At 52.0% G+C, this 27,519-nt stretch overlaps 1 protein-coding gene across 1 annotated transcript in view; it reads left to right on the top strand.

The window, feature by feature from the left end:
* Positions 1-274: 274 nt before the first annotated feature.
* GFRA1 (GDNF family receptor alpha 1) overlaps positions 275-27,519 on the top strand; it is a 107,727-nt gene continuing 80,482 nt past the window's right edge. The window contains exons 1-2 of the mRNA XM_083150249.1: positions 275-629; positions 17,973-18,275. Of these exons, the coding sequence (XP_083006375.1) occupies positions 590-629; positions 17,973-18,275 (343 nt within the window). The 5' untranslated portion in view covers positions 275-589. The remainder of the gene's footprint in view (positions 630-17,972; positions 18,276-27,519) is intronic.

The following is a 27,519-nucleotide window of genomic DNA, read 5'->3' as shown; positions in this document are numbered from 1 at the left end:
GTACCTTGTGTCTCCTCCGCAGGGCGCTCTGCACCCCCTTACTGTACCTTATATCCCCTCCTTACTGCCCCCTGCGCCTCCTTACTGCACCTTTTGTCCCCTCCGCGGGGCACCTTGCACCCTCTCCTGTGAGCACCCTGCGCCCCCTTACTGTACTTTCTCCTCGGGATCCCCTGCACTCGGTGCCCCCCTCTCAGTGCACTGAGCCCGCATGACACCTGCAGCTCCCCAGAGCCCTCGCATCCATACTGACTGACCTCACCCCCAAACTTCCCCAGCTCTTGCCTCCCCCTCCCCTCCTGTCTCCTCCCCCTGTGTCCGGGGCTCACTCGCATGAGGCTGGGGGGGATCACACTCCCTGACTCGGATCAGTGGCTGCAGCGTCTCCGGCATCTCCGCGTCTTGTGCTGGGACCTGGACCCGGGCGTGCGGTCTGGATACTTTGTTGCGGCGGCTTGTGGCTCCGGACTTCCCCCTGGCTGGCTCCGGACCCTCCGGCTTGGATTTGGTTATTCTCTGTATGGATCTGTGACATGTGGATGTTACCCCGCGGACACCTAACTGCTGAGCTGCTGTGTGACCCGTAACAATGTTCTGTGTCACCTTGTACTTCGTGCTGCCCCTGATGGGTAAGTGCCAGGCTGTGCGTGTACTTACCTACTGAGCCCGGGCAGTGCCAGGATAGGGACTGTGCCTGCTGTATACACCGTGCCCGGGCAGTGCCAGGATAGGGACTGTGCCTGCTCTATACACCGTGCCCGGGCAGTGCCAGGATAGGGACTGTGCCTGCTGTATATACCGAGCCCGGGCAGTGCCAGGATAGGGACTGTGCCTGCTGTATATACCGAGCCCGGGCAGTGCCAGGATAGGGACTGTGCCTGCTGTATACTGTACATCGTGCCCGGGCAGTGCCAGGATAGGGACTGTGCCTGCTCTATACACCGTGCCCGGGCAGTGCCAGGATAGGGACTGTGCCTGCTGTATACATCGTGCCAGGATAGGGACTGTGCCTGCTGTATACTGTACATCGTGCCCGGGCAGTGCCAGGATAGGGACTGTGCCTGCTCTATACACCGTGCCCGGGCAGTGCCAGGATAGGGACTGTGCCTGCTGTATATACCGAGCCCGGGCAGTGCCAGGATAGGGACTGTGCCTGCTGTATATACCGAGCCCGGGCAGTGCCAGGATAGGGACTGTGCCTGCTGTATACACCGTGCCCGGGCAGTGCCAGGATAGGGACTGTGCCTGCTGTATACACCGTGCCCGGGCAGTGCCAGGATAGGGACTGTGCCTGCTGTATACATCGTGCCCGGGCAGTGCCAGGATAGGGACTGTGCCTGCTGCATACATCGTGCCCGGGCAGTGCCAGGATAGGGACTGTGCCTGCTGCATACATCGTGCCAGGATAGGGACTGTTCCTGCTGTATACACCGTGCCCGGGCAGTGCCAGGATAGGGACTGTGCCTGCTATAAACACGGTGCCCGGGCAGTGCCAGGATAGGGACTGTGCCTGCTGTGTACATCGTGCCAGGATAGACTGTACATCGTGCCCGGGCAGTGCCAGGATAGGGACTGTGCCTGCTCTATACATCGTGCCCGGGCAATGCCAGGGGGACTGTGCCTGCTGTATACACTGAGACCAGGCAGTGCCATGATAGGGACTGTGCCTGCTGTATACACTGAGCCCGGGCAGTGCCAGGATAGGGACTGTGCCTGCTGTGTACATCCTGCCCGGGCAGTGCCAGGATAGGGACTATATGCCTGCTGTATACACCGTGCCCGGGCAGTGCCAGGATAGGGGCTGTGCCAGGATAGGGACTGTGTCTGCTATAAACACCGTGCCCGGGCAGTGCCAGGATAGGGACTGTTCCTGCTGTATACAATGTTCCCGGGCAGTGCCAGGATAGGGACTGTCCATGTATACAATGTTCCCAGGCAGTGCCAGGATAGGGTCTGTCTCTGCTGTATACACCGGGTAGTGCCAGGACACAGAATATCCCTGTATACACAGTGCTGTGCCACGATAGGGACTGTCCCTGTATACGCCGAGTCCGGGCAGTGCCAGGATACAATACATCCCTGTAAAGCCCTACCTCACACGTGTGTCATTGTGATTGTTTGTGTGTGTATATTGTACCAATTGTGTGTATGGACATTGTGCCATTATTGGGGTATTCCCTGTGATGGACTGATTATAGATGCCTCTGTATTATACGGAGTCACTACTGATGGGATACATTGTTACCATCTCAGTATGACACAGACCAGAGTAGCAGTATTCAGTTATTCTGTCATACATGTTACTATCCCAGTATAGACACAGACCAGCCCCCTGTGCACTAGGGGAGCAGAGGTCAGGAGTCACTGTACTGATTATGTGATACATTGTTACTATCCCAGTATGATACAGACCAGCACAAGGGGAGCAGTGACCAGGAGTCACTGTACTGATGTGATACATTGTTACCATCTCAGTATGACACAGACCAGAACTAGAGTAGCAGTAATCAGTTATTATGTGGTACATTGTTATTAGCCCAGTATGACACAGACCAGCACTAGGGGAGCAGTGATCAGGAGTCACTGTGAGGATGTGATACATTGTTACTATCACAGTATGACACAGACCAGCACAAGGGGAGCAGTGATCAAGAGTCACTGTAAGGATGTGATACATTGTTATTAGCCCAGTATGACACAGACCAGCACTAGGGGAGCAGTGATCAGTGGTCACTGTACTGATGTGATACATTGTTACTATCCCAGTATGACACAGACCAGTGCTAGGAGAGCAGTGATCAGAAGTCACTGTGAGGATGTGATACATTGTTACTATCCCAGTATGACACAGACCAGCACAAGGGGAGCAGTGATCAGAAGTCACTGTATTGATGTGATACATTGTTATTAGCCCAGTATGACACAGACCAGCACAAGGGGAGCAGTGATCAGGAGTCACTGTGAGGATGTGATACATTGTTATTATCCCAGTATGACACAGACCAGCACAAGGGGAGCAGTGATCAGGAGTCACTGTGAGGATGTGGTACATTGTTATTAGCCCAGTATGACACAGACCAGCACAAGGGGAGCAGTGATCAGGAGTCACTGTGAGGATGTGATACATTGTTATTATCCCAGTATGACACAGACCAGCACAAGGGGAGCAGTGATCAGGAGTCACTGTGAGGATGTGATACATTGTTATTAGCCCAGTATGACACAGACCAGTACAAGGGGAGCAGTGACCAGGAGTCACTGTACTGATTTATTTATTATTTATTAACAGTTTCTTATATAGCGCAGCATATTCCGTTGCGCTTTACAAAGGAGACCGTGATACAACAAACAGGGTATTTACAGACAGTCAAAATGTAGGAGGGCCCTGCTCGCAAGCTTACAATCTATAGGGAAATAGGCATTGATACATAAGGATAGATACTGTATTCTTATTGCATCAATTCCACCAGAATGCGAGGTTCTGTGACTGGTTCTGGAATTTCATAAGCTTGCCTGAAGAGATGAGATTTTAGGGAACTTTAGGTTTGGAGACTTGAGGAGAGTCTTATTGTGCTTGGGAGGGCATTCCACAGAGTGGGTGCGATACATTGTTGCAATCTCAGTATGACACAGACCAGCACTAGGGGAGCAGTGATCAGGAGTCACTGTACAAATGTGATACATTGTTGCAATCTCAGTATGACACAGACCAGCACTAGGGGAGCAGTGATCAGGAGTCACTGTACAAATGTGATACATTGTTACTATCAGGGTAGTAGATAGCCTGACTGGGCCCAGGTACTTTTTAGAGGTGTGGCCAAATTACAGGGGCATGGCCATGCACTCTTAGAATACAATACAGAAAAAAAACAGTATTTGATGCACCTCCTTGGCCACCCTACAGCCCAGAACAGAGCAGTATGTGTTGGGGTGAGAAGAGCTGCTTAAGTTGCCAGGTAATGGGGCCCCTCCATCACACCTGGGCCCAGGTAAACTGGTTACTATCCCAGTATGACACAGAGCAACCTGGCCGGCGCTAGGGGAGCAGTGGTCAGGAGTCACTGTACTGACGTGATACATTGTTACTATCCCAGTATGACACAGATCAGTACTAGGGGAGCAGTGATCAGGAGTCACTGTACTGACATGATACATTGTTACTATCCCAGTATGACACAGACCAGCACTAGGGGAGCAGTGATCAGGAGCCACTGTACTGATGTGATACATTGTTATTAGCCCAGTATGACACAGACCAGCACTAGGGGAGCAATAGCCAGGAGTCACTGTACTGATGTGATACATTGTTACTATCCCAATATGACACAGACCAGCGCTAGGGGAGCAGTGATCAGTGGTCACTGTACTGATGTGATACATTGTTACTATCCCAGTATGACACAGACCAGCACTAGGGGAGCAGTGATCAGTGGTCACTGTACTGACGTGATACATTGTTACTATCCCAGTATGACACAGACCAGCACTAAGGGAGCAGTGATCAGGAGTCACTGTACTGATGTGATACACTGGGGCAGATGTATTAAGCCTGGTGAAGAGATAAACTGGAGATAAAGTGGAAGGAGATAACGCACCAGCCAATCAACTCCTAACTGACATATTTCAAACACAGCTGATTGGCTGGTGCATTATCTCCTTCCACTTTATCTCCAGTTTATCTCTTCGCCAGGCTTAATACATCTGCCCCATTGTTACTAGCCCAGTATGACACAGACCAGCACTAGGGGAGCAGTGATCAGGAGTCACTGTACTGATGTGATAAATTGTTATTAGCCCAGTATGACACAGCCCAGCACTAGGGGAGCCGTGATCAGGAGTCACTGTACTGATGTGATACATTGTTACTATCCCAGTATGACACAGACCAGCACTAGGGGAGCCGTGATCAGTGGTCACTGTACTGATGTGATACATTGTTATTAGCCCAGTATGACACAGACCAGCACTAGGGGAGCCGTGATCAGTGGTCACTGTACTGATGTGATACATTGTTACTATCCCAGTATGACACAGACCAGCACTAGGGGAGCAGTGATCAGTGGTCACTGTACTGATGTGATACATTGTTATTAGCCCAGTATGACACAGACCAGCACTAGGGGGGAGCAGTGATCAGGAGTCACTGTACTGATGTGATACATTGTTACTATCCCAGTATGACACAGATCAGCACTAGGGGAGCAGTAGCCAGGAGTCACTGTACTGATTTGATACATTGTTACTAGCCCAGTATGACAGAACACACCAGTGCCAGCACACAAAACACACCAGTCCCAGTACACAGAACACACCAGTGTCAGTACATGCAATACACCAGTCCCAGTGTTGGTACATCAGTTCTCATCAGTTCTAACAGAACCCACACCGGTTCCAGTGCAGAGCTCATACCAGCCCTGTCCCAGTATAGAACACACACCAATGTGGCTTATGGATGGATGGATGGATGGATGTCTGTCTGTCTATCACATGACACAGAGCCAGGGTGATGTACAGAGATCAGGGTGATGTGCAGAGATTAGGGCAGAGGCAGGACTAGCATTGGTGCAGTGCATTGGGCCCCCTGTCATCCACTGTTTTTCCCTGTCACACTCTGCCTCACCTTGTCACCCTCTGCTTCTTCCTTTCACTCTCTGTCCCTCCCTGTCACCTTCTGCCTCTTCCTGTCACCCTCTGCCTCCCCCTGTTTCTGCCCCTCCCTGTCACCCACTGTCTCTGCCCCTCCCTGTCACCCTCTGCTTCTTCCTGTCACCCTCTGTCCCTCCCTATCACCCTCTATCTCTTCCTGTCATCCTCTGTCCCTCCCTGTTTCTGCCTCTCCCTGTCACCCTCTCTTCCTTCCGTGTCACCTGTGTTGAATGTTGAGAACTTGGGTTAGGGTGGAGGAGGGGGCCTTAATGATATTTTCGCACCTGAGCTCATGACCCACAAGTTCCACCACTGGATTAGGGTGATGGACACAGATCAGGGGTGACGGTGGCAGAGGTCCGTGGTGCCCTCTGACATCTCCCAGCAGACAGGGACATGTAGTAAATAGTATTTAGCAGCTGCGAATGTTGCTGGCTGACGCAGTGACTGATAAGTGTATACTGTATGTAGATACATGACACTCCCACAGTATTACTATAGTAATATGCAGCGCTATGTCACCAACAACAGTGACACTGCTCCAGACAGGGCCCCCAGCAGCAGGGACCGTACCCCAGGTAGGTGGTCCCCAGCACCAGTGACCGTGCCCCAGGTAGGTGGTCCCCAGCAGCAGTGACCGTGCCCCAGGTAGGTGGCCCCCAGCAGCAGGGACCGTACCCCAGGTAGGTGGTCCCCAGCAGCAGTGACCGTGCCCCAGGTAGGTGGTCCCCAGCAGCAGTGACTGTGCCCCAGGTAGGTGGTCCCCAGCAGCAGTGACTGTGCCCCAGGTAGGTGGTCCCCAGCAGCAGTGACTGTGCTCCAGATAGGGCCCCCAGCAGCAGTGACCGTACCCCAGGTAGGTGGTCCACAGCAGCAGTGACCTTGCCCCAGGTAGGTGGTCCCCAGCAGCAGTGACTGTGCCCCAGGTAGGTGGCCCCCAGCAGCAGGGGCCGTACCCCAGGTAGGTGGTCCCCAGCAGCAGTGACTGTGCCCCAGGTAGGTGGTCCCCAGCAGCAGTGACCGTGCCCCAGGTAGGTGGTCCCCAGCAGCAGTAACTGTGCGTGCCCCAGGCAGCTGGCCCCCAGAAGCAGTGACTGTGCCCCAGGTAGGTGGCCCCCAGCAGCAGTGACTGTGCCCCAGGTAGGTGGTCCCCAGCAGCAGTGACCGTGCCCCAGGTAGGTGGTCCCCAGCAGCAGTAACTGTGCGTGCCCCAGGCAGCTGGCCCCCAGAAGCAGTGACTGTGCCCCAGGTAGGTGGCCCCCAGCAGCAGTGACTGTGCCCCAGGTAGGTGGCCCCCAGCAGCAGTGACTGTGCCCCAGGTAGGTGGTCCCCAGCAGCAGGGACCGTACCCCAGGTAGGTGGTCCCCAGCAGCAGGGACCGTACCCCAGGTAGGTGGTCCCCAGCAGCAGGGACCGTACCCCAGGTAGGTGGTCCCCAGCAGCAGTGACTGTGCCCCAGGAAGGTGGTCCCCAGCAGCAGTGACTGTGCTCCAGATAGGGCCCCCAGCAGCAGGGACCGTACCCCAGGTAGGTGGTCCCCAGCAGCAGTGACCGTGTCCCAGGTAGGTGGTCCCCAGCAGCAGTGACTGTGCCCCAGGTAGGTGGTCCCCAGCAGCTGGCCACCAGAGGCTGCAGCCAGTGACTGTACCCCAGACAGTGACTGCACCCCCTAGCAGCATCAGCAAATGACAAGCACTGATGATCAGTCTAATCTGGAATATACTGCTAGAGGATTTTTCAGCCTCTTAGATAGCACAATAAATTGTTCTGCGTTGAAAAAAGGGGTGCGCTTAATCTCCCCTGGAAGCAAATGTCACCCGTCCCCAAAGCATAATTCATAATGGGGTAGATGAAAAGCTCCTGTCTGTCTGTGTGTATATATAATGTAAAGCAGGGTATGTGACGCTTTCTGTGGAGGCTGCAATATCCAGCACAACCAGGAGGGGGCACTGAGTCACAGTTGCTGCCATCTGACTTGTGTATACAGTATAGCTATCATATGTGTCTGTATATAGCTGCATCCACACACACCTATCCTCATATTACACCAAATAGTCCTTAGCCAATGATTCTACTACTACTATCTGCCCAAAACACTAATCCTAAGGGGCCCCTGTGTACTGGGATTGTAGGCCCAATATTGAGTATTTATCACCCCTGACATTAATAGGAGATTGTGTCGGCGAAGCGCCCATACACGCAGCCTGATGCGCCTCTATGTCTGAGCGACGGCATCCGGAGATGTATCAGGGAGCACACTCACTCTGCTCCAAATGGTGACCACTATACATAACTATACCTCGGGGCGGGGGTATTGGTGGAGAATTACACACTCACTATTGGTAGATGAGCCTGTGAACCCTGGGAATGTGATGCGACAGGCCTAGGAGTGTCTGCAGCTAGTGCAGCGTCATGGTGGAGCTTCTGCTTTCTGCACCCATATGTAATCGTCATGGTCACTCTTGTTAAGGAAGAAAAAAACAACGTGAACAGCTGTAGTCAAATGAAGAAGTTTATATAGCAGAATGACTTACAGCAATGCACTTACACGTAGTAGGCCATGAGCTCTCAGTCTGCTGATACCCCGACCACGAGTAACAGTGACATTGATATACACATTACAGAACCCCACTCCACCCGAGCCTTGAACCAATCAGAGACTTCTGCACGTAGACAGTTCTGGACAGTTCTTCTTATCGGTACCATCTGTAGCCATCTCAGGCGAGTGGTTGGGTCCAAGTCAGCAATTCTGTGATGACTCGGCGAATGCAGTGTACACGTTCTTTGTTATCACATTTCTAGTCACGAACAAGCATTTCTTTTATTCTGCCTTAAGCATCAAAATGATATTAAACCGGGCACTATGCTGGAAATTGCTTCATGTGCCAGTCCCAGGCCGTTCCGCCCAACGCTCCTGGCACTGGGGACGAACGGCCTGGGACTGGCACATGAAGCAATTTCCAGCGGAATCGGGACATCTGTCAGAATGAACTTAGGTCTACAGTCATTAGGTCGACCCCACTAGGTCGACTGGCAGGAAGGTCGACCTGACTTAAGGTCGACAGGGGCCACGGTCGACATGATTTAAGGTCGAATTTGCATAAAGGTGAGGTCGACTGGTCATAAGGTCGACATGGGTTTTTCACTGTTTTTTTTCACTGTTTTTTGATCCGAATGTCGACACAGTCGACATGGACACAGTTGGCACACTATTTTGTTCTCCCACCACGCCCTAGTGGATGGTAGGGCATGAAATACCGCCTGTCGGCACATGTCGGCTCAAAAAAACAGTGAAAAACCCATGTCGACCTTATGACCAGTCGACCTTCCTCATGTCGACCTTTATGCAAATTCAACCTTAAGTCATGTCGACCTTGGCCCATGTCGACCTTAAGTCTGGTCGACCTTCCTGCCAGTCGACCTAGTGGGGTCGACCTAATGACTGTAGACCTAAGTTCATTCTAATAGATGACCGCATCCCCTCCAGTGTCCCCCAGGGCTACCTTATTCCTCTGGCGTGTGTGTGATCAGGTAACAGCAGACCTGGGGCAGCAGGGGGAGCTCCAGACCAGTCATCGTTCAGCTGATGTCTGGAGACCAGTGTTTCCGAAACCCACTCCTCATGGAGCCCTAACAGGGCATGTTTTCCAGATCATCTACCTGCCACACAGCCAGTGTGTTGTGACTAATACAAATGATCTACAGGTGGCACTAATCATTCCTGAGGATACATTGAAAACATGCACTGTCGGGGTGCTGTGAGGGCTGATGTTTCAGAAACGTCAATTTATTATTTATTTACAGTTTCTTATATAATGCGTCATAATCCAATGCGCTTTACAATTGGAGGCCAACTGCGCAATTATCAGCAGACTGCATGTGCTGCGGTCACACTGAGCACACGCTGACGTACCTTTGTGACCGCTCTCACATTTTATACACACAGTGGTGGCACTATCGCAGGGATGTCACATCTGCGTTCCAGGTATATCTCTACTTCAGTTGTGATCGTGTGTGGTACCAGCATCGCTATTGATGACACCAGTCTGTTTAGCCGTAGGGGAACCCTAGGAGTCTATGTTCCTCGTTAATTGCATCGGTGCAGCGTGTGAGTTGGCATCTGCGGAGCTCATCGCTGCGGCTCTGGTGGGCCTCTGTCTCCTTTCCTGGGCGATGATTGGCTGCTCTGGTACCTAGAGAATGCAGCTGCGTATATATACAAATATAAATTCCTAGCGGGAAGCTTAAAGTCCTCCAGAAACCCAAATGTAGCTGTTCATAGTGAGCACCTACAGAGAGACCTCATTCCTGCGTCTCGCTCAGCTCCCCGTGCGTTACAGAGGTGAGCATATTCCCAGTGTTCCGCAGATAATGTGACACCATACAGATGGAGCCGGCCTCATTCCTGCGTCTCGCTCAGCTCCCCGTGCGTTACAGAGGTGAGCATATTCCCAGTGTTCCGCAGATAATGTGACACCATACAGATGGAGCCGTCCTCATTCCTGCGTCTCGCTCAGCTCCCCGTGCGTTACAGAGGTGAGCATATTCCCAGTGTTCCGCAGATAATGTGACACCATACAGATGGAGCCGGCCTCATTCCTGCGTCTCGCTCAGCTCCCCGTGCGTTACAGAGGTGAGCATATTCCCAGTGTTCCGCAGATAATGTGACACCATACAGATGGAGCCGGCCTCATTCCTGCGTCTCGCTCAGCTCCCCGTGCGTTACAGAGGTGAGCATATTCCCAGTGTTCCGCAGATAATGTGACACCATACAGATGGAGCCGTCCTCATTCCTGCGTCTCGCTCAGCTCCCCGTGCGTTACAGAGGTGAGCATATTCCCAGTGTTCCGCAGATAATGTGACACCATACAGATGGAGCCGGCCTCATTCCTGCGTCTCGCTCAGCTCCCCGTGCGTTACAGAGGTGAGCATATTCCCAGTGTTCCGCAGATAATGTGACACCACACAGATGGAGCCGGCCTGATTCCTGCGTCTCGCTCAGCTCCCCGTGCGTTACAGAGGTGAGCATATTCCCAGTGTTCCGCAGATAATGTGACACCATACAGATGGAGCCGGCCTCATTCCTGCGTATCGCTCAGCTCCCCGTGCGTTACAGAGGTGAGAATATTCCCAGTGTTCCGCAGATAATGTGACACCATACAGATGGAGCCGGCCTCATTCCTGCGTCTCGCTCAGCTCCCCGTGCGTTACAGAGGTGAGCATATTCCCAGTGTTCCGCAGATAATGTGACACCATACAGATGGAGCCGGCCTCATTCCTGCGTCTCGCTCAGCTCCCCGTGCGTTACAGAGGTGAGCATATTCCCAGATTTCCTCAGATAATATGACACCATACAGATGGAGCCGGCCTCATTCCTGCGTCTCGCTCAGCTCCCCGTGCGTTACAGAGGTGAGCATATTCCCAGTGTTCCGCAGATAATGTGACACCATACAGATGGAGCCGGCCTCATTCCTGCGTCTCGCTCAGCTCCCCGTGTGTTACAGAGGTGAGCATATTCCCAGTGTTCCGCAGATAATGTGACACCATACAGATGGAGCCGGCCTCATTCCTGCGTCTCGCTCAGCTCCCCGTGCGTTACAGAGGTGAGCATATTCCCAGTGTTCCTCAGATAATATGACACCATACAGATGGAGCCGTCCTCATTCCTGCGTCTCGCTCAGCTCCCCGTGCATTACAGAGGTGAGCATATTCCCAGTGTTCCGCAGATAATGTGACACCATACAGATGGAGCCGGCCTCATTCCTGCGTCTCGCTCAGCTCCCCGTGCGTTACAGAGGTGAGCATATTCCCAGTGTTCCGCAGATAATGTGACACCATACAGATGGAGCCGGCCTCATTCCTGCGTCTCGCTCAGCTCCCCGTGCGTTACAGAGGTGAGCATATTCCCAGTGTTCCACAGATAATGTGACACCATACAGATGGAGCCGGCCCTCATTCCTGCGTCTCGCTCAGCTCCCCGTGCGTTACAGAGGTGAGCATATTCCCAGTGTTCCGCAGATAATGTGACACCATACAGATGGAGCCGGCCTCATTCCTGCGTCTCGCTCAGCTCCCCGTGCGTTACAGAGGTGAGCATATTCCCAGTGTTCCGCAGATAATGTGACACCACACAGATGGAGCCGGCCTCATTCCTGCGTCTCGCTCAGCTCCCCGTGCGTTACAGAGGTGAGCATATTCCCAGTGTTCCGCAGATAATGTGACACCACACAGATGGAGCCGGCCTCATTCCTGCGTCTCGCTCAGCTCCCCGTGCGTTACAGAGGTGAGCATATTCCCAGTGTTCCGCAGATAATGTGACACCATACAGATGGAGCCGTCCTCATTCCTGCGTCTCGCTCAGCTCCCCGTGCGTTACAGAGGTGAGCATATTCCCAGTGTTACGCAGATAATGTGACACCATACAGATGGAGCCGGCTCCCATTCCTGCGTCTCGCTCAGCTCCCCCATATTCCCAGTGTTCCGCAGATAATGTGACACCATACAGATGGAGCCGGCCTCATTCCTGCGTCTCGCTCGGGTCCCCGTGCGTTACAGAGGTGAGCATATTCCCAGTGTTCCGCAGATAATGTGACACCACACAGATGGAGCCGGCCTCATTCCTGCGTCTCGCTCAGCTCCCCGTGTGTTACAGAGATGAGCATATTCCCAGTGTTCCGCAGATAATGTGACGCCATACAGATGGAGCCGGCCTCATTCCTGCGTCTCGCTCAGCTCCCCGTGCGTTACAGAGGTGAGCATATTCCCAGTGTTCCGCAGATAATGTGACACCATACAGATGGAGCCGGCCTCATTCCTGCGTCTCGCTCAGCTCCCCGTGCGTTACAGAGGTGAGCATATTCCCAGTGTTCCGCAGATAATGTGACACCACACAGATGGAGCCGGCCTGATTCCTGCGTCTCGCTCAGCTCCCCGTGCGTTACAGAGATGAGCATATTCCCAGTGTTCCGCAGATAATGTGACGCCATACAGATGGAGCCGTCCTCATTCCTGCGTCTCGCTCAGCTCCCCGTGCGTTACAGAGGTGAGCATATTCCCAGTGTTCCGCAGATAATGTGACACCACACAGATGGAGCCGGCCTCATTCCTGCGTCTCGCTCAGCTCTCCGTGTGTTACAGAGGTGAGCATATTCCCAGTGTTCCGCAGATAATGTGACACCATACAGATGGAGCCGGCCTCATTCCTGCGTCTCGCTCAGCTCCCCGTGCGTTACAGAGGTGAGCATATTCCCAGTGTTCCGCAGATAATGTGACACCATACAGATGGAGCCGGCCTCATTTCTGCGTCTCGCTCAGCTCCCCGTGCGTTACAGAGGTGAGCATATTCCCAGTGTTCCGCAGATAATGTGACACCATACAGATGGAGCCGGCCTCATTCAACGCCGGCGCCCGCCACATCCTCTCCTCAGGCGAGCGCCGGCGATAGGGACTAGGATGTGTGTCCCAGTATCACGGCGACTGGGCAGCATCGCCCTGCCCGTCTCCGCTTCAGGGAGACGGGGAGGGTCGGGGCGGTGAGGGGAACCTACGGCGGGGGAGGCGGCAGGGACCCGGGGCTCCATTGCCACGGGGTGCGTGAGCGTCTCGTGCGCATGCGCCCCTGGCGGGAGCCAGAAGGGAGCTAGCGACACTTTCGCCAGTCCATGCAAAGACTAGGCCGGCGCCATCTGTATGCACGTAAAGGTGTGCTGATACTGGCAGTGCCACCCTCTGAGCGGGTGCTGGCCTGCCCGCAGTATACAGTATGTAACATACTCTGCATCTGTATGAAATGTGCCTTTATTAATTCAATGATTGAGTTCATACAATAATGAAGGATTACAGCTGCTGACAGTGGCTCCCGGGCGTTCTGCGCCGCGCAGCATTACAGTGATTGCAGACAGAAGGCCGCACTATAATCCTCATACAAACAAACATTATATATCTAGTATATTCCCATATCCTGCGGTGATGCCACATACTGTACATGTGCAGTAGATGTAACAGTGAGCATGTAAGTGGCCGGGATGTAACAGGACCATAGGGCAATAGCTGGATTAGGAATATATCACCAGCAGGGTCAGACTGGCACACAGGGGTATATTGGAAACCCCTGGTGGGTCCAGAGATCAGGTTCTGGACTCTGGCACTTGGAGTGTACATGTACAGGTTGAGTATCTATAATTTCCAGAATGTCATTTTTTTTTTCTTTCTGTAACTGATACTACTGGGTAGTAGTAGTAGTAGTACGTTTATTTATAAGGCGCCGCAAAGTGTCCGCAGCGCCGTACATAGCAAACAAATTACAAGGTAACGTACAGGGTGTGTTAAAAAATACAGTATGAATAGGGGTATAGCTGGTAGAACTAAAATCAGCTTCAGTTCAGAAGTAGGTGTCAAAATTGTCGAGGAGACTGAAGATGAAGTAGAGGAAGGGAAGAACAGGACAGGAGCACAGGTGAGGTAACATCTGTAACTGATACTACTGGGGACATGATATGTAACTGGCACTACTGGGTACATCTGTAACTGATACTACTGGGTACATCTGTAACTGGCACTACTAGGGACATGATATGTAACTGGCACTACAGGGTACATCTGTAACTGATACTACTGGGTACATCTGTAACTGATACTACTGGGGACATGATATGTAACTGGCACTACTGGGGACATGATATGTAACTGGCACTACTGGGGACATGATATGTAACTGGCACTACTGGGTACATCTGTAACTGATACTACTGGGTACATCTGTAACTGGCACTACTGGGGACATGATATGTAACTGGCACTACTGGGGACATCTGTACCAGCACTACTGGGGACATGATATGTAACTGGCACTACTGGGGACATGATATGTAACTGACACTACTGGGGACATGATATGTAACTGGCACTACTGGGTACATTTGTAACTGACACTACTGGGGACATGATATGTAACTAACACTACTGGGAACATCCGTAACTGGCACTACTGGGGGGGGGGGTGATATGTAACCGGCACTACTGGGGACATCCGTACCAGCACTACTGGGGACATGATATGTAACTGGCACTACTGGGGACGTGATATGTAACTGGCACTACTGGGGACATGATGTGTAACTGGCACTACTGGGGACATGATATGTAACTGGCACTACTGGGGACATGATATGTAACTGGCACTACTGGGGACATGATAGGTAACTGGCACTACTGTGGACATGATATGTAACTGCCACTACTGGGGACATGATATGTAACTGCCACTACTGGGGACATAATATGTAACTGCCACTACTGGGGACATGATAGGTAACTGCCACTACTGGGGACATGATATGTAACTGCCACTACTGGGGACATGATAGGTAACTGCCACTACTGGGGACATGATAGGTAACTGCCACTACTGAGGACATGATATGTAACTGCCACTACTGGGGACATGATATGAAACTGCCACTGAATATGTGCAAGAAAATGATTGCTTGGCATTCACATTCAGTGTCTGAGATAGGACACAAATCATGTTTCATGCACAAATAAAATATATTTGTGTATTTCATGTGTTTATACAACATAAATGCATTATGTGTTCACACATGGGTCCCGTCCTCAAGATATCCAATTGAAATATAAAAATATTCCGAAATACGGAATAATCCATTATCCAAAATGCTTCTGGTCCTGAGTATTTTGGATAAAGGATACTGAATATGTAATACCTTATACTGCACAGATCTGTGGTGGATGCCCTACAGTACATTGCTGTTATTATCATGCAGCATTACCAGTTTTTATATATATTTATCAAGGTGACAAGATGCTCTCTATTGGTTAGCCATGCCTCTGCATTGGTTGGCCACACCCTCATCTGGAGACTGGCCACACCCCTACATATGGGCTCCTACCACTGCATTCCCCCAGAGGGATCGTCATGCCCCAGGCCAACACTGGTCACAACCAATCTCAATGCCCCTAATGTCACTGACAGGTAGTTCCATATCCTAAAGACAGCCTGAGCCTGATTCAGGACAGACGCAGCTCACACGTTGGTGGTTATCTACGACGATGGAATATTGCTATGGGCAACCAATCAGATTCTATCTATAATAGAGCTCCCATCCTAATAAACCGGTTCCTATAACGGTTGCGTATCTGATAAAGTGACACTTTGTGCTACTCTGTGCAGTATTTCGGTGCCAGGGTGATAACGTTGCAAGTATCATATATACCAAGTGCTCTCCATATCCCTTACAGCAGGGGTGACCAAACCGGTCCTCGAGATCCACCAACGGTCCACGTTTCCCAGACCACCTAGCTGGTGCACAGCTGTAGTCATTACTAACTGTCACATTCCCCAGATCACCCAGCTGGTGCACAGCTGTAGTCATTACTAACGGTCACATTCCCCAGATCACCTAGCTGGTGCACAGCTGTAGTCATTACTAACTGTCACATTCCCCAGATCACCTAACTGGTGCACAGGTGCAGTCATTACTAACTGTCACATTCCCCAGATCACCTAACTGGTGCACAGGTGCAGTCATTACTAACTGTCACATTCCCCAGATCACCTAGCTGGTGCACAGGTGCAGTCATTACTAACTGTCACATTCCCCAGATCACCTAGCTGGTGCACAGGTGCAGTCATTACTAACTGTCACATTCCCCAGATCACCTAGCTGGTGCACAGCTGTAGTCATTACTATCTGTCACATTCCCCAGATCACCTAGCTGTTGCACAGCTATAATCATTACTAACGGTCACATTCCCCAGATCGTCTAGCTGGTGCACAGGTGCAGTCATTAGTAACTGTCACATTTCCCAGATCACCTAGCTGGTGCACAGGTGCAGTCATTACTAACTGTCACATTTCCCAGACCACCTAGCTGGTGCACAGGTGCAGTCATTACTAACTGTCACATTTCCCAGACCACCTAGCTGGTGCACAGGTGCAGTCATTACTATCTGTCACATTTCCCAGACCGCCTAGCTGGTGCACCGGTGCAGTCATTACTGTCACATTCCCCAGACCACCTAGCTGGTGCACAGTGCAGTCATTACTATCTGTCACATTCCCCAGATCACCTAGCTGGTGCACAGGTGCAGTCATTACTATCTGTCACATTCCCCAGATCACCTAGCTGGTGCACAGGTGCAGTTATTACTAACTGTCACATTTACCAGACCACCTAACTGGTGCACAGGTGCAGTCATTACTAACGGTCACATTCCCCAGATCACCTAGCTGGTGCACAGGTGCAGTCATTACTAACGGTCACATTCACCAGATCACCTATCTGGTGCACAGGTGTAGTCATTACTACCTGTCACATTCCCCAAATCGCCTAGCTGGTGCACAGGTGCAGTCATTACTATCTGTCACATTACCCAGACCACCTAGCTGGTGCACAGGTGTAGTCATTACTAACTGTCACATTCCCCAGACCACCTAGCTGGTGCACAGGTGTAGTCATTACTAACTGTCACATTCCCCAGATCACCTAGCTGGTGCACAGGTGCAGTCATTACTATCTGTCACATTCCCCAGATCACCTAGCTGGTGCACAGGTGCAGTCATTACTAACTGTCACATGTGTAGTCATTACTAACTGTCACATTCCCCAGATCACCTAGCTGGTGCACAGGTGCAGTCATTACTATCTGTCACATTCCCCAGACCACCTAGCTGGTGCACCGGTGCAGTCATTACTAACTCACATTCCCCAGATCACCTACCTGGTGCACAGGTGTAGTCATTACTATCTGTCACATTCCTTAGACCACCTAGCTAGTGCACAGGTGTAGTCATTACTAACTGTCACATTTCCCAGACCTCCTAGCTGGTGCACAGGTGCAGTCATTACTATCTGTCACATTCCCCAGATCACCTAGCTGGTGCATAGGTGCAGTCATTACAAACTGTCACATTCCCCAGACCACCTAGCTGGTGCACAGGTGCAGTCATTACTAACTGTCACATTCCCCAGACCACCTAGCTGGTGCACAGGTGCAGTCATTACTATCTGTCACATTCCCCAGATCACCTAGCTGATGCACAGGTGCAGTCATTACTAACTTACATTCCCCAGATCACCTAGCTGGTGCACAGGTGTAGTCATTACTAACTGTCACATTGTCACACATGCTGCATCATTCCTACTATATATAACTGTTGGTAGATCCTGCCTTAGATTGTCAGCTCACGTGACTAGGGCTGTGTTTGTCACTGTGTGTTATTGATCCATGTGTAATAGATCATGCTGATAACGGTGCTCCCCAATGTTAGTAACGAGTAACCTTGTGTCTCTCTGTGTTGCCCCAGATGCCTTTCTGTCTGCGGAGGTGAGGCGGCTGCCGGCCGGGGACAGGCCGGACTGTGTGAGAGCCAATGAACAGTGCCTGAAAGAGCAGGAATGTAGCACAAAGTACAGAACGCTCCGCCAGTGTGTGGCTGGCAAAGAGACCAATTTCAGCAAAGTCACCGGGCTGGAGGCCAAGGACGAGTGTAAGAACGCCACGGAGGCGCTGAAACAGAAGTCCCTGTACAACTGCCGCTGCAAGCGAGGCATGAAGAAGGAGAAGAACTGTCTGAGGATATACTGGAGCGTCTACCAGAGCCTGCAGGGTAGGTGCCCCCGCCATGCTGTCCATTCCATGCCTCCTCACTGAGGTATGAGGCTACAAGTGGCTCCGTGTCCTAGTCAGGTGCTACGCTGCATTGTGATTCAGCCCTTATAGTGATGGCTTGGGCAGTAATAGTCCTCCAGCTGCTGCGGGACTACACATCCCATCATGCCCTGCCACAGGACTTGCTAAGGATTGTGGCAGGGCATGCTGGGATGTGTAGTTCATTAGCGGCGGGTGGGTAATTTATTGCCCCTTCCACTGTACTGCATACAGATGACGGGAGCTGAAGGTGGTCATTGAAGTATATTTGCCTGCTTTATATTCAAAACTGAACTGTGACATCACCCAAGAGTGCAAATGTGCCCAACCAATCAGCTGTTAGCTCTCATCTTTACATAGTTACATAGTAGGTGAGGCTGAATAAAGACTTGCGTCCATCTAGTTCAACCTATGTTTATAGTAGCTTATCCCTTGTTGTATAGTATGTTCTGATATTTTAAAGACAGATTGTTACTTATTCGTGTCCAACCTTATTTTAAACGTATTTATAGTGTCTGCCGACACCACTTCTCCAGGAAGAGAGTTCCACAGTTTGACTGCTCTGACTGTAAAGAAATTTTTTCTTATAGATGAACAATTTTTTTTTCTTCTAATCTAAACTCGTGCCCTCGCGTCCTAGATTCCTGTCTAGCAGAAATAAGGGTGTTCCTTATATTGGCCCCTGATATATGTGTACATATTGAGCATGTCCCCCCTTAATCGTCTCTTTAGTGTAAATAGTCCCAGCTTGCTTAATCTGTCCTCGTATCTTAAAGTCTCCATTCCCCTAATAAGCTTTGTTGCTCTTCTTTAGATTTTTTCTAATTCTATGATGTCCTTTTTATAGTGCGGGGCCCAGAATTATACTCCGTATTCGAGGTGCGGCCTAACCAATGATTTGTATAGAGGCATAATTACCCATGAGTCCCTAGTTTTCATGCCCCTTTTAATACATTCTAGTTTTGTTGGCCTTTTTTGTTGCTATATTACATTAAGCAGTGCACCCCAGTTTGTTGTCTATTTGGACTCCTAGATCCTTTTCGAGTACTGCTTTTCCCAATTCCTCCCCGCTTAGGTTATAACTAGCACACTGGTTATGTCTCCCAAGGTGCATGACCTTGCATTTGTTCACATTGAACCACATCTTCCACTTTTTTGCCCACTCATCTAGATTGTGAAGATCATTTTGAAGCATGGTGACATCTTCTGATGCTTTAATAACTCTGCTCAGTTTCGTATCGTCCGCAAAGATGGATACATTGCTGAGTAACCCCATCCCAATATCATTAATAACAATGGTAAAAAAAAATGGGCCCTAGAACCGAACCCTGTGGCACTCCACTTAGTACTGGTATCATATTAGATACGGCACTGTTCACGACCACTCTTTGTTCTCTATTACACAGCCAGTTCCCTACCCATCTACAGATATCTGCCCCTAATCCCAGGTCCTCCATTTAATTTATCAACCTCTTGTGTGGTACGGTGTCGAAGGCTTTAGCAAATTCTAGAAAGATCCCATCTACATCTGTATAGCACAAGTAAGGCAATGATTGGCAGCTGTAGTACTGTGCACATGACGCAGATACATAGACTGCAGCAGCTAGATGCCAGTTAGTGGTATAGTCATAATGAAGACAATAAACACGTAGTTCTGTGAAATATATTTTAAGCAAAAATATATGGGATATGTCTGCCACCGCCGGGTGGGTGTTACATGTGCTGTCTGCCACCGCCGGGTGGGTGTTACATGTGCTGCCTGCCACCGCCGGGTGGGTGTTACATGTGCTGCCTGCCACCGCCGGGTGGGTGTTACATGTGTTGTCTGCCACCGCCGGGTGGGTGTTACATGTGCTGTCTGCCACCGCCGGGTGGGTGTTACATGTGCTGCCTGCCACCGCCGGGTGGGTGTTACATGTGCTGTCTGCCACCGCCGGGTGGGTGTTACATGTGCTGTCTGCCACCGCCGGGTGGGTGTTACATGACCTGCCTTTTACCGCCGGGTGGGTGTTACATGTGTTGTCTGCCACCGCCGGGTGGGTGTTACATGTGCTGTCTGCCACCGCCGGGTGGGTGTTACATGTGCTGTCTGCCACCGCCGGGTGGGTGTTACATGTGCTGTCTGCCACCGCCGGGTGGGTGTTACATGTGCTGCCTGCCACCGCCGGGTGGGTGTTACACAGAAATTTTGTTCTGATACACAGTGATCAGCCAACAAAAGATGGGTGGGCTCCTAAGACAACAGTCACATTTTGGAAGCTCACTATATATCGTTTCATGCCTGTGGCAATGTCGGAGACTGTGACGTAGAAGCAGATCTCTGACCCATAGGGGGATCGTCAGCTCTGTGGGGCCCCCGCTGCTATTGAGCAGATTACTGAGTCAAGTCAAGCTGCCTTTTGTGGCACAAAACAAGGGTTTGACCTCATGATTCAATTCCGCCATGTGCTGCACATTCCCATCTGTAAGATCTGGGTCTTTTCTTCAGCCCACAGAACAGATGGCGCTGACCGACCAGAACCCTCGGAGAATGGTCCCCCGGGGGGGGGTGGTGTCTGACCTCTCTAAGCAGATGTCACCAGATTACCCTGTAAGCAGCAGTCAGGCATCTGCAGTATGGCTGCGTTATTGGCGGGCGTTAGCGGGTCACGTCTGCCCGTTCTCAGGCTCCCTGTATATTTCATATAATCGCTGAGTCTGGTCACAATTTATAGTCCCTGGTATATAATGATTGCATGTTCCCGTGGTGGGAGAATTTGGATACTTATGGATGTGAGAGTAACGAATAAAGTCTGACATATATATTGGTTTATGGAATAGCTTGGGTCTCAGGGCATGCTGGGACTTGTAGTTGTACAGCAGCTGGCTACACTTCGGTGTGTGGAGTACTGGCGCTGGCGGTTATGCACTGGTGCAGTGCTGGGACTTGTAGTTGTACAGCAGCTGCCTACACTTCGGCGTGTATGGAGTACTGGCGCTGGCGGTTATGCACTGGTGCAGTGCTGGGACTTGTAGTTGTACAGCAGCTGCCTACACTTCGGTGTGTGTGGAGTACTGGCGCTGGCGGTTATGCACTGGTGCAGTGCTGGGACTTGTAGTTGTACAGCAGCTGCCTACACTTCGCTGTGTGTGGAGTACTGGCGCTGGCGGTTATACACTGGTGCAGTGCTGGGACTTGTAGTTGTACAGCAGCTGCCTACACTTCGCTGTGTGTGGAGTACTGGCGCTGGCGGTTATACACTGGTGCAGTGCTGGGACTTGTAGTTGTACAGCAGCTGCCTACACTTCGCTGTGTGTGGAGTACTGGCGCTGGCGGTTATGCACTGGTGCAGTGCTGGGACTTGTAGTTATACAGCAGCTGCCTACACTTCGGCGTGTATGGAGTACTGGCGCTGGAGGTTATGCACTGGTGCAGTGCTGGGACTTGTAGTTGTACAGCAGCTGCCTACACTTCGCTGTGTGTGGAGTACTGGCGCTGGCGGTTATACACTGGTGCAGTGCTGGGACTTGTAGTTGTACCGCAGCTGCCTGCACTTCGCTGTGTGTGGAGTACTGGCGCTGGCGGTTATGCACTGGTGCAGTGCTGGGACTTGTAGTTGTACAGCAGCTGCCTACACTTCGGTGTGTATGGAGTACTGGCGCTGGCGGTTATGCACTGGTGCAGTGCTGGGACTTGTAGTTGTACAGCAGCTGCCTACACTTCGGTGTGTGTGGAGTACTGGCGCTGGTGGTTATGCACTGGTGCAGTGCTGGGACTTGTAGTTGTACAGCAGCTGCCTACACTTCGCTGTGTGTGGAGTACTGGCGCTGGCGGTTATGCACTGGTGCAGTGCTGGGACTTGTAGTTGTACAGCAGCTGCCTGCACTTCGCTGTGTGTGGAGTACTGGCGCTGGCGGTTATGCACTGGTGCAGTGCTGGGACTTGTAGTTGTACAGCAGCTGCCTGCACTTCGCTGTGTGTGGAGTACTGGCGCTGGCGGTTATGCACTGGTGCAGTGCTGGGACTTGTAGTTGTACAGCAGCTGCCTACACTTCGCTGTGTATGGAGTACTGGCGCTGGCGGTTATGCACTGGTGCAGTGCTGGGACTTGTAGTTGTACCGCAGCTGCCTACACTTCGCTGTGTATGGAGTACTGGCGCTGGCGGTTATGCACTGGTGCAGTGCTGGGACTTGTAGTTGTACTGCAGCTGCCTGCACTTCGCTGTGTGTGGAGTACTGGCGCTGGCGGTTATGCACTGGTGCAGTGCTGGGACTTGTAGTTGTACAGCAGCTGCCTACACTTCGCTGTGTATGGAGTACTGGCGCTGGCGGTTATGCACTGGTGCAGTGCTGGGACTTGTAGTTGTACAGCAGCTGCCTACACTTCGCTGTGTGTGGAGTACTGGCGCTGGCGGTTATGCACTGGTGCAGTGCTGGGACTTGTAGTTGTACAGCAGCTGCCTGCACTTCGCTGTGTGTGGAGTACTGGCGCTGGCGGTTATGCACTGGTGCAGTGCTGGGACTTGTAGTTGTACAGCAGCTGCCTGCACTTCGCTGTGTGTGGAGTACTGACGCTGGCGGTTATGCACTGGTGCAGTGCTGGGACTTGTAGTTGTACAGCAGCTGCCTACACTTCGCTGTGTGTGGAGTACTGGCGCTGGCGGTTATGCACTGGTGCAGTGCTGGGACTTGTAGTTGTACCGCAGCTGCCTGCACTTCGCTGTGTGTGGAGTACTGGCGCTGGCGGTTATGCACTGGTGCAGTGCTGGGACTTGTAGTTGTACAGCAGCTGCCTACACTTCGCTGTGTATGGAGTACTGGCGCTGGCGGTTATGCGCTGGTGCAGTGCTGGGACTTGTAGTTGTACTGCAGCTGCCTGCACTTCGCTGTGTGTGGAGTACTGGCGCTGGCGGTTATGCACTGGTGCAGTGCTGGGACTTGTAGTTGTACAGCAGCTGCCTACACTTCGCTGTGTGTGGAGTACTGGCGCTGGCGGTTATGCACTGGTGCAGTGCTGGGACTTGTAGTTGTACCGCAGCTGCCTGCACTTCGCTGTGTGTGGAGTACTGGCGCTGGCGGTTATGCACTGGTGCAGTGCTGGGACTTGTAGTTGTACAGCAGCTGCCTACACTTCGCTGTGTATGGAGTACTGGCGCTGGCGGTTATGCGCTGGTGCAGTGCTGGGACTTGTAGTTGTACTGCAGCTGCCTGCACTTCGCTGTGTGTGGAGTACTGGCGCTGGCGGTTATGCACTGGTGCAGTGCTGGGACTTGTAGTTGTACAGCAGCTGCCTACACTTCGCTGTGTGTGGAGTACTGGCGCTGGCGGTTATGCACTGGTGCAGTGCTGGGACTTGTAGTTGTACAGCAGCTGCCTACACTTCGCTGTGTGTGGAGTACTGGCACTGGCGGTTATGCACTGGTGCAGTGCTGGGACTTGTAGTTGTACAGCAGCTGCCTACACTTCGCTGTGTGTGGAGTACTGGCGCTGGCGGTTATGCACTGGTGCAGTGCTGGGACTTGTAGTTGTACAGCAGCTGCCTACACTTCGCTGTGTGTGGAGTACTGGCGCTGGCGGTTATGCACTGGTGCAGTGCTGGGACTTGTAGTTGTACAGCAGCTGCCTACACTTCGGCGTGTGTGGAGTACTAGTGCTGGCGGTTATGCACTGGTGCAGTGCTGGGACTTGTAGTTGTACAGCAGCTGCCTACACTTCGCTGTGTGTGGAGTACTGGAGCTGGCGGTTATACACTGGTGCAGTGCTGGGACTTGTAGTTGTACAGCAGCTGCCTACACTTCGGCGTGTATGGAGTACTGGCGCTGGCGGTTATGCACTGGTGCAGTGCTGGGACTTGTAGTTGTACAGCAGCTGCCTACACTTCGCTGTGTGTGGAGTACTGGCGCTGGCGGTTATGCACTGATGCAGTGCTGGGACTTGTAGTTGTACAGCAGCTGCCTACACTTCGCTGTGTGTGGAGTACTGGCGCTGGCGGTTATGCACTGGTGCAGTGCTGGGACTTGTAGTTGTACAGCAGCTGCCTGCACTTCGCTGTGTGTGGAGTACTGGCGCTGGTGGTTATGCACTGGTGCAGTGCTGGGACTTGTAGTTGTACAGCAGCTGCCTGCACTTCGCTGTGTATGGAGTACTGGCGCTGGCGGTTATGCACTGGTGCAGTGCTGGGACTTGTAGTTGTACAGCAGCTGCCTACACTTCGCTGTGTATGGAGTACTGGCGCTGGCAGTTATGCACTGGTGCAGTGCTGGGACTTGTAGTTGTACAGCAGCTGCCTGCACTTCGCTGTGTATGGAGTACTGGCGCTGGCGGTAATGCACTGGTGCAGTGCTGGGACTTGTAGTTGTACAGCAGCTGCCTACACTTCGCTGTGTGTGGAGTACTGGCGCTGGCGGTTATGCACTGGTGCAGTGCTGGGACTTGTAGTTGTACAGCAGCTGCCTGCACTTCGCTGTGTATGGAGTACTGGCGCTGGCGGTTATGCACTGGTGCAGTGCTGGGACTTGTAGTTGTACAGCAGCTGCCTGCACTTCGCTGTGTATGGAGTACTGGCGCTGGCGGTTATGCACTGGTGCAGTGCTGGGACTTGTAGTTGTACAGCAGCTGCCTACACTTCGCTGTGTGTGGAGTACTGGCGCTGGCTGTTATGCACTGGTGCAGTGCTGGGACTTGTAGTTGTACAGCAGCTGCCTACACTTCGCTGTGTATGGAGTACTGGCGCTGGCGGTTATGCACTGGTGCAGTGCTGGGACTTGTAGTTGTACAGCAGCTGCCTACACTTCGGCGTGTATGGAGTACTGGCGCTGGCGGTTATGCACTGGTGCAGTGCTGGGACTTGTAGTTGTACAGCAGCTGCCTACACTTCGGCGTGTGTGGAGTACTGGCACTGGCGGTTATGCACTGGTGCAGTGCTGGGACTTGTAGTTGTACCGCAGCTGCCTACACTTCGCTGTGTGTGGAGTACTGGCGCTGGCGGTTATGCACTGGTGCAGTGCTGGGACTTGTAGTTGTACAGCAGCTGCCTACACTTCGCTGTGTGTGGAGTACTGGCGCTGGCGGTTATGCACTGGTGCAGTGCTGGGACTTGTAGTTGTACAGCAGCTGCCTACACTTCGCTGTGTGTGGAGTACTGGCGCTGGCGGTAATGCACTGGTGCAGTGCTGGGACTTGTAGTTGTACAGCAGCTGCCTACACTTCGGCGTGTATGGAGTACTGGCACTGGCGGTTATGCACTGGTGCAGTGCCCGGACTTGTAGTTGTACCGCAGCTGCCTACACTTCGCTGTGTATGGAGTACTGGCGCTGGTGGTTATGCACTGGTGCAGTGCTGGGACTTGTAGTTGTACAGCAGCTGCCTACACTTCGGCGTGTATGGAGTACTAGCGCTGGCGGTTATGCACTGGTGCAGTGCTGGGACTTGTAGTTGTACAGCAGCTGCCTACACTTCGCTGTGTGTGGAGTACTGGCGCTGGCGGTAATGCACTGGTGCAGTGCTGGGACTTGTAGTTGTACAGCAGCTGCCTACACTTCGGTGTGTATGGAGTACTGGCACTGGCAGTTATGCACTGGTGCAGTGCCGGGACTTGTAGTTGTACCGCAGCTGCCTACACTTCGGTGTGTGTGGAGTACTGGCACTGATGGTTATGAACTGGTGCAGTGCTGGGACTTGTAGTTGTACAGCAGCTGCCTGCACTTCGCTGTGTGTGGAGTACTGGCGCTGGCGGTTATGCACTGGTGCAGTGCTGGGACCGGACTTGTGCATCCTCATTGTTAACACCCTCTGCAGTTAGTGCATTAAGAGGATCATAAACAGCAGATGTGCGCTCTCCCCTCGCGGTTACTAGGAGTAAATAATGTTTCACGGACTATGCAAACCCGCTGCATTAACCCCTTCCTGATCCCCGCTCTGCTGTTTGGAGCTGGAACCGGCTTCCTGAGCTCACAGACACAGGACATAAATTGTTCGGCCATTATTTCCAACTGTCTTTTGTATGCACAGAGAAAATCAATTGTATTGAGCAGCCGGTGCCTGTAGAAAGTGCTGGACACACGCGTTCATTATAAACCTCAACAGAATCCCCACGGGGCCACTACAACTGAAGGATTCAAATCAAACTGTTTCCACTCAGAGGAGGTTTCAGCCCATATGTTACATGTAGTGGGTCTGTAGACTGTGGCCGAGGTGGGATCTGCTGGTGCTGGAGTCTGTTTCTGTGAAATTTTCAGGGTGGCAAAGGGCCAACTTCTGGACAGTGTTACTGAGACCAAGTCACAGGTTACAGTCAGGACATAGTTACTGAGACCCAGTCACAGGTTACAGTCAGGACATAGTTACTGAGACCCAGTCACAGGTTACAGTCAGGACAGAGGTACTGAGACCCAGTCACAGGTTACAGTCAGGACAGAGTTACTGAGACCCAGTCACAGGTTACAGTCAGGACAGAGTTACTGAGACCCAGTCACAGGTTACAGTCAGGACATAGTTACTGAGACCCAGTCACAGGTTACAGTCAGGACATAGTTACTGAGACCCAGTCACAGGTTACAGTCAGGACAGAGGTACTGAGACCCAGTCATAGGTTACAGTCAGGACAGAGTTACTGAGACCCAGTCACAGGTTACAGTCAGGACAAAGTTACTGAGACCCAGTCACAGGTTACAGTCAGGACAGAGGTACTGAGACCCAGTCACAGGTTACAGTCAGGACAGAGTTACTGAGACCCAGTCACAGGTTACAGTCAGGACGGAGTTACTGAGACCCAGTCACAGGTTACAGTCAGGACAGAGTTACTGAGACCCAGTCACAGGTTACAGTCAGGACAGAGTATATGAGACCCAGTCACAGGTTACAGTCAGGATGGAGTTACTGAGACCCAGTCACAGGTTACAGTCAGAAAAGAGTTACTGAGACCTAGTTACAGTCAGGACGGAGTTACTGAGACCCAGTCACAGGTTACAGCCAGGACAGAGTATATGAGACCCAGTCACAGGTTACAGCCAGGACAGAGGTACTGAGAACTAGTCACAGGTTACAGCCAGGACACTCTCCCTCTCACCAACCTACACTCTCCCCCTCACCAGCCTACACTGTACCTCTCACCAACCTACACTCTCCCCCTCACCAGCCTACACTGTACCTCTCACCAGCCTACACTCTCCCCCTCACCAGCCTACACTGTACCTCTCACCAACCTACACTCTACCACTCACCA

The sequence above is a fragment of the Crinia signifera genome, chromosome 6 (assembly GCF_055691185.1).
Source record: "Crinia signifera chromosome 6, ASM5569118v1, whole genome shotgun sequence".
Classification (NCBI taxonomy): domain Eukaryota; kingdom Metazoa; phylum Chordata; class Amphibia; order Anura; family Myobatrachidae; genus Crinia; species Crinia signifera.
The sequence above is the reverse complement of the archived record's forward strand: the minus strand, read 5'-3'. Positions and strand labels throughout refer to the sequence as shown.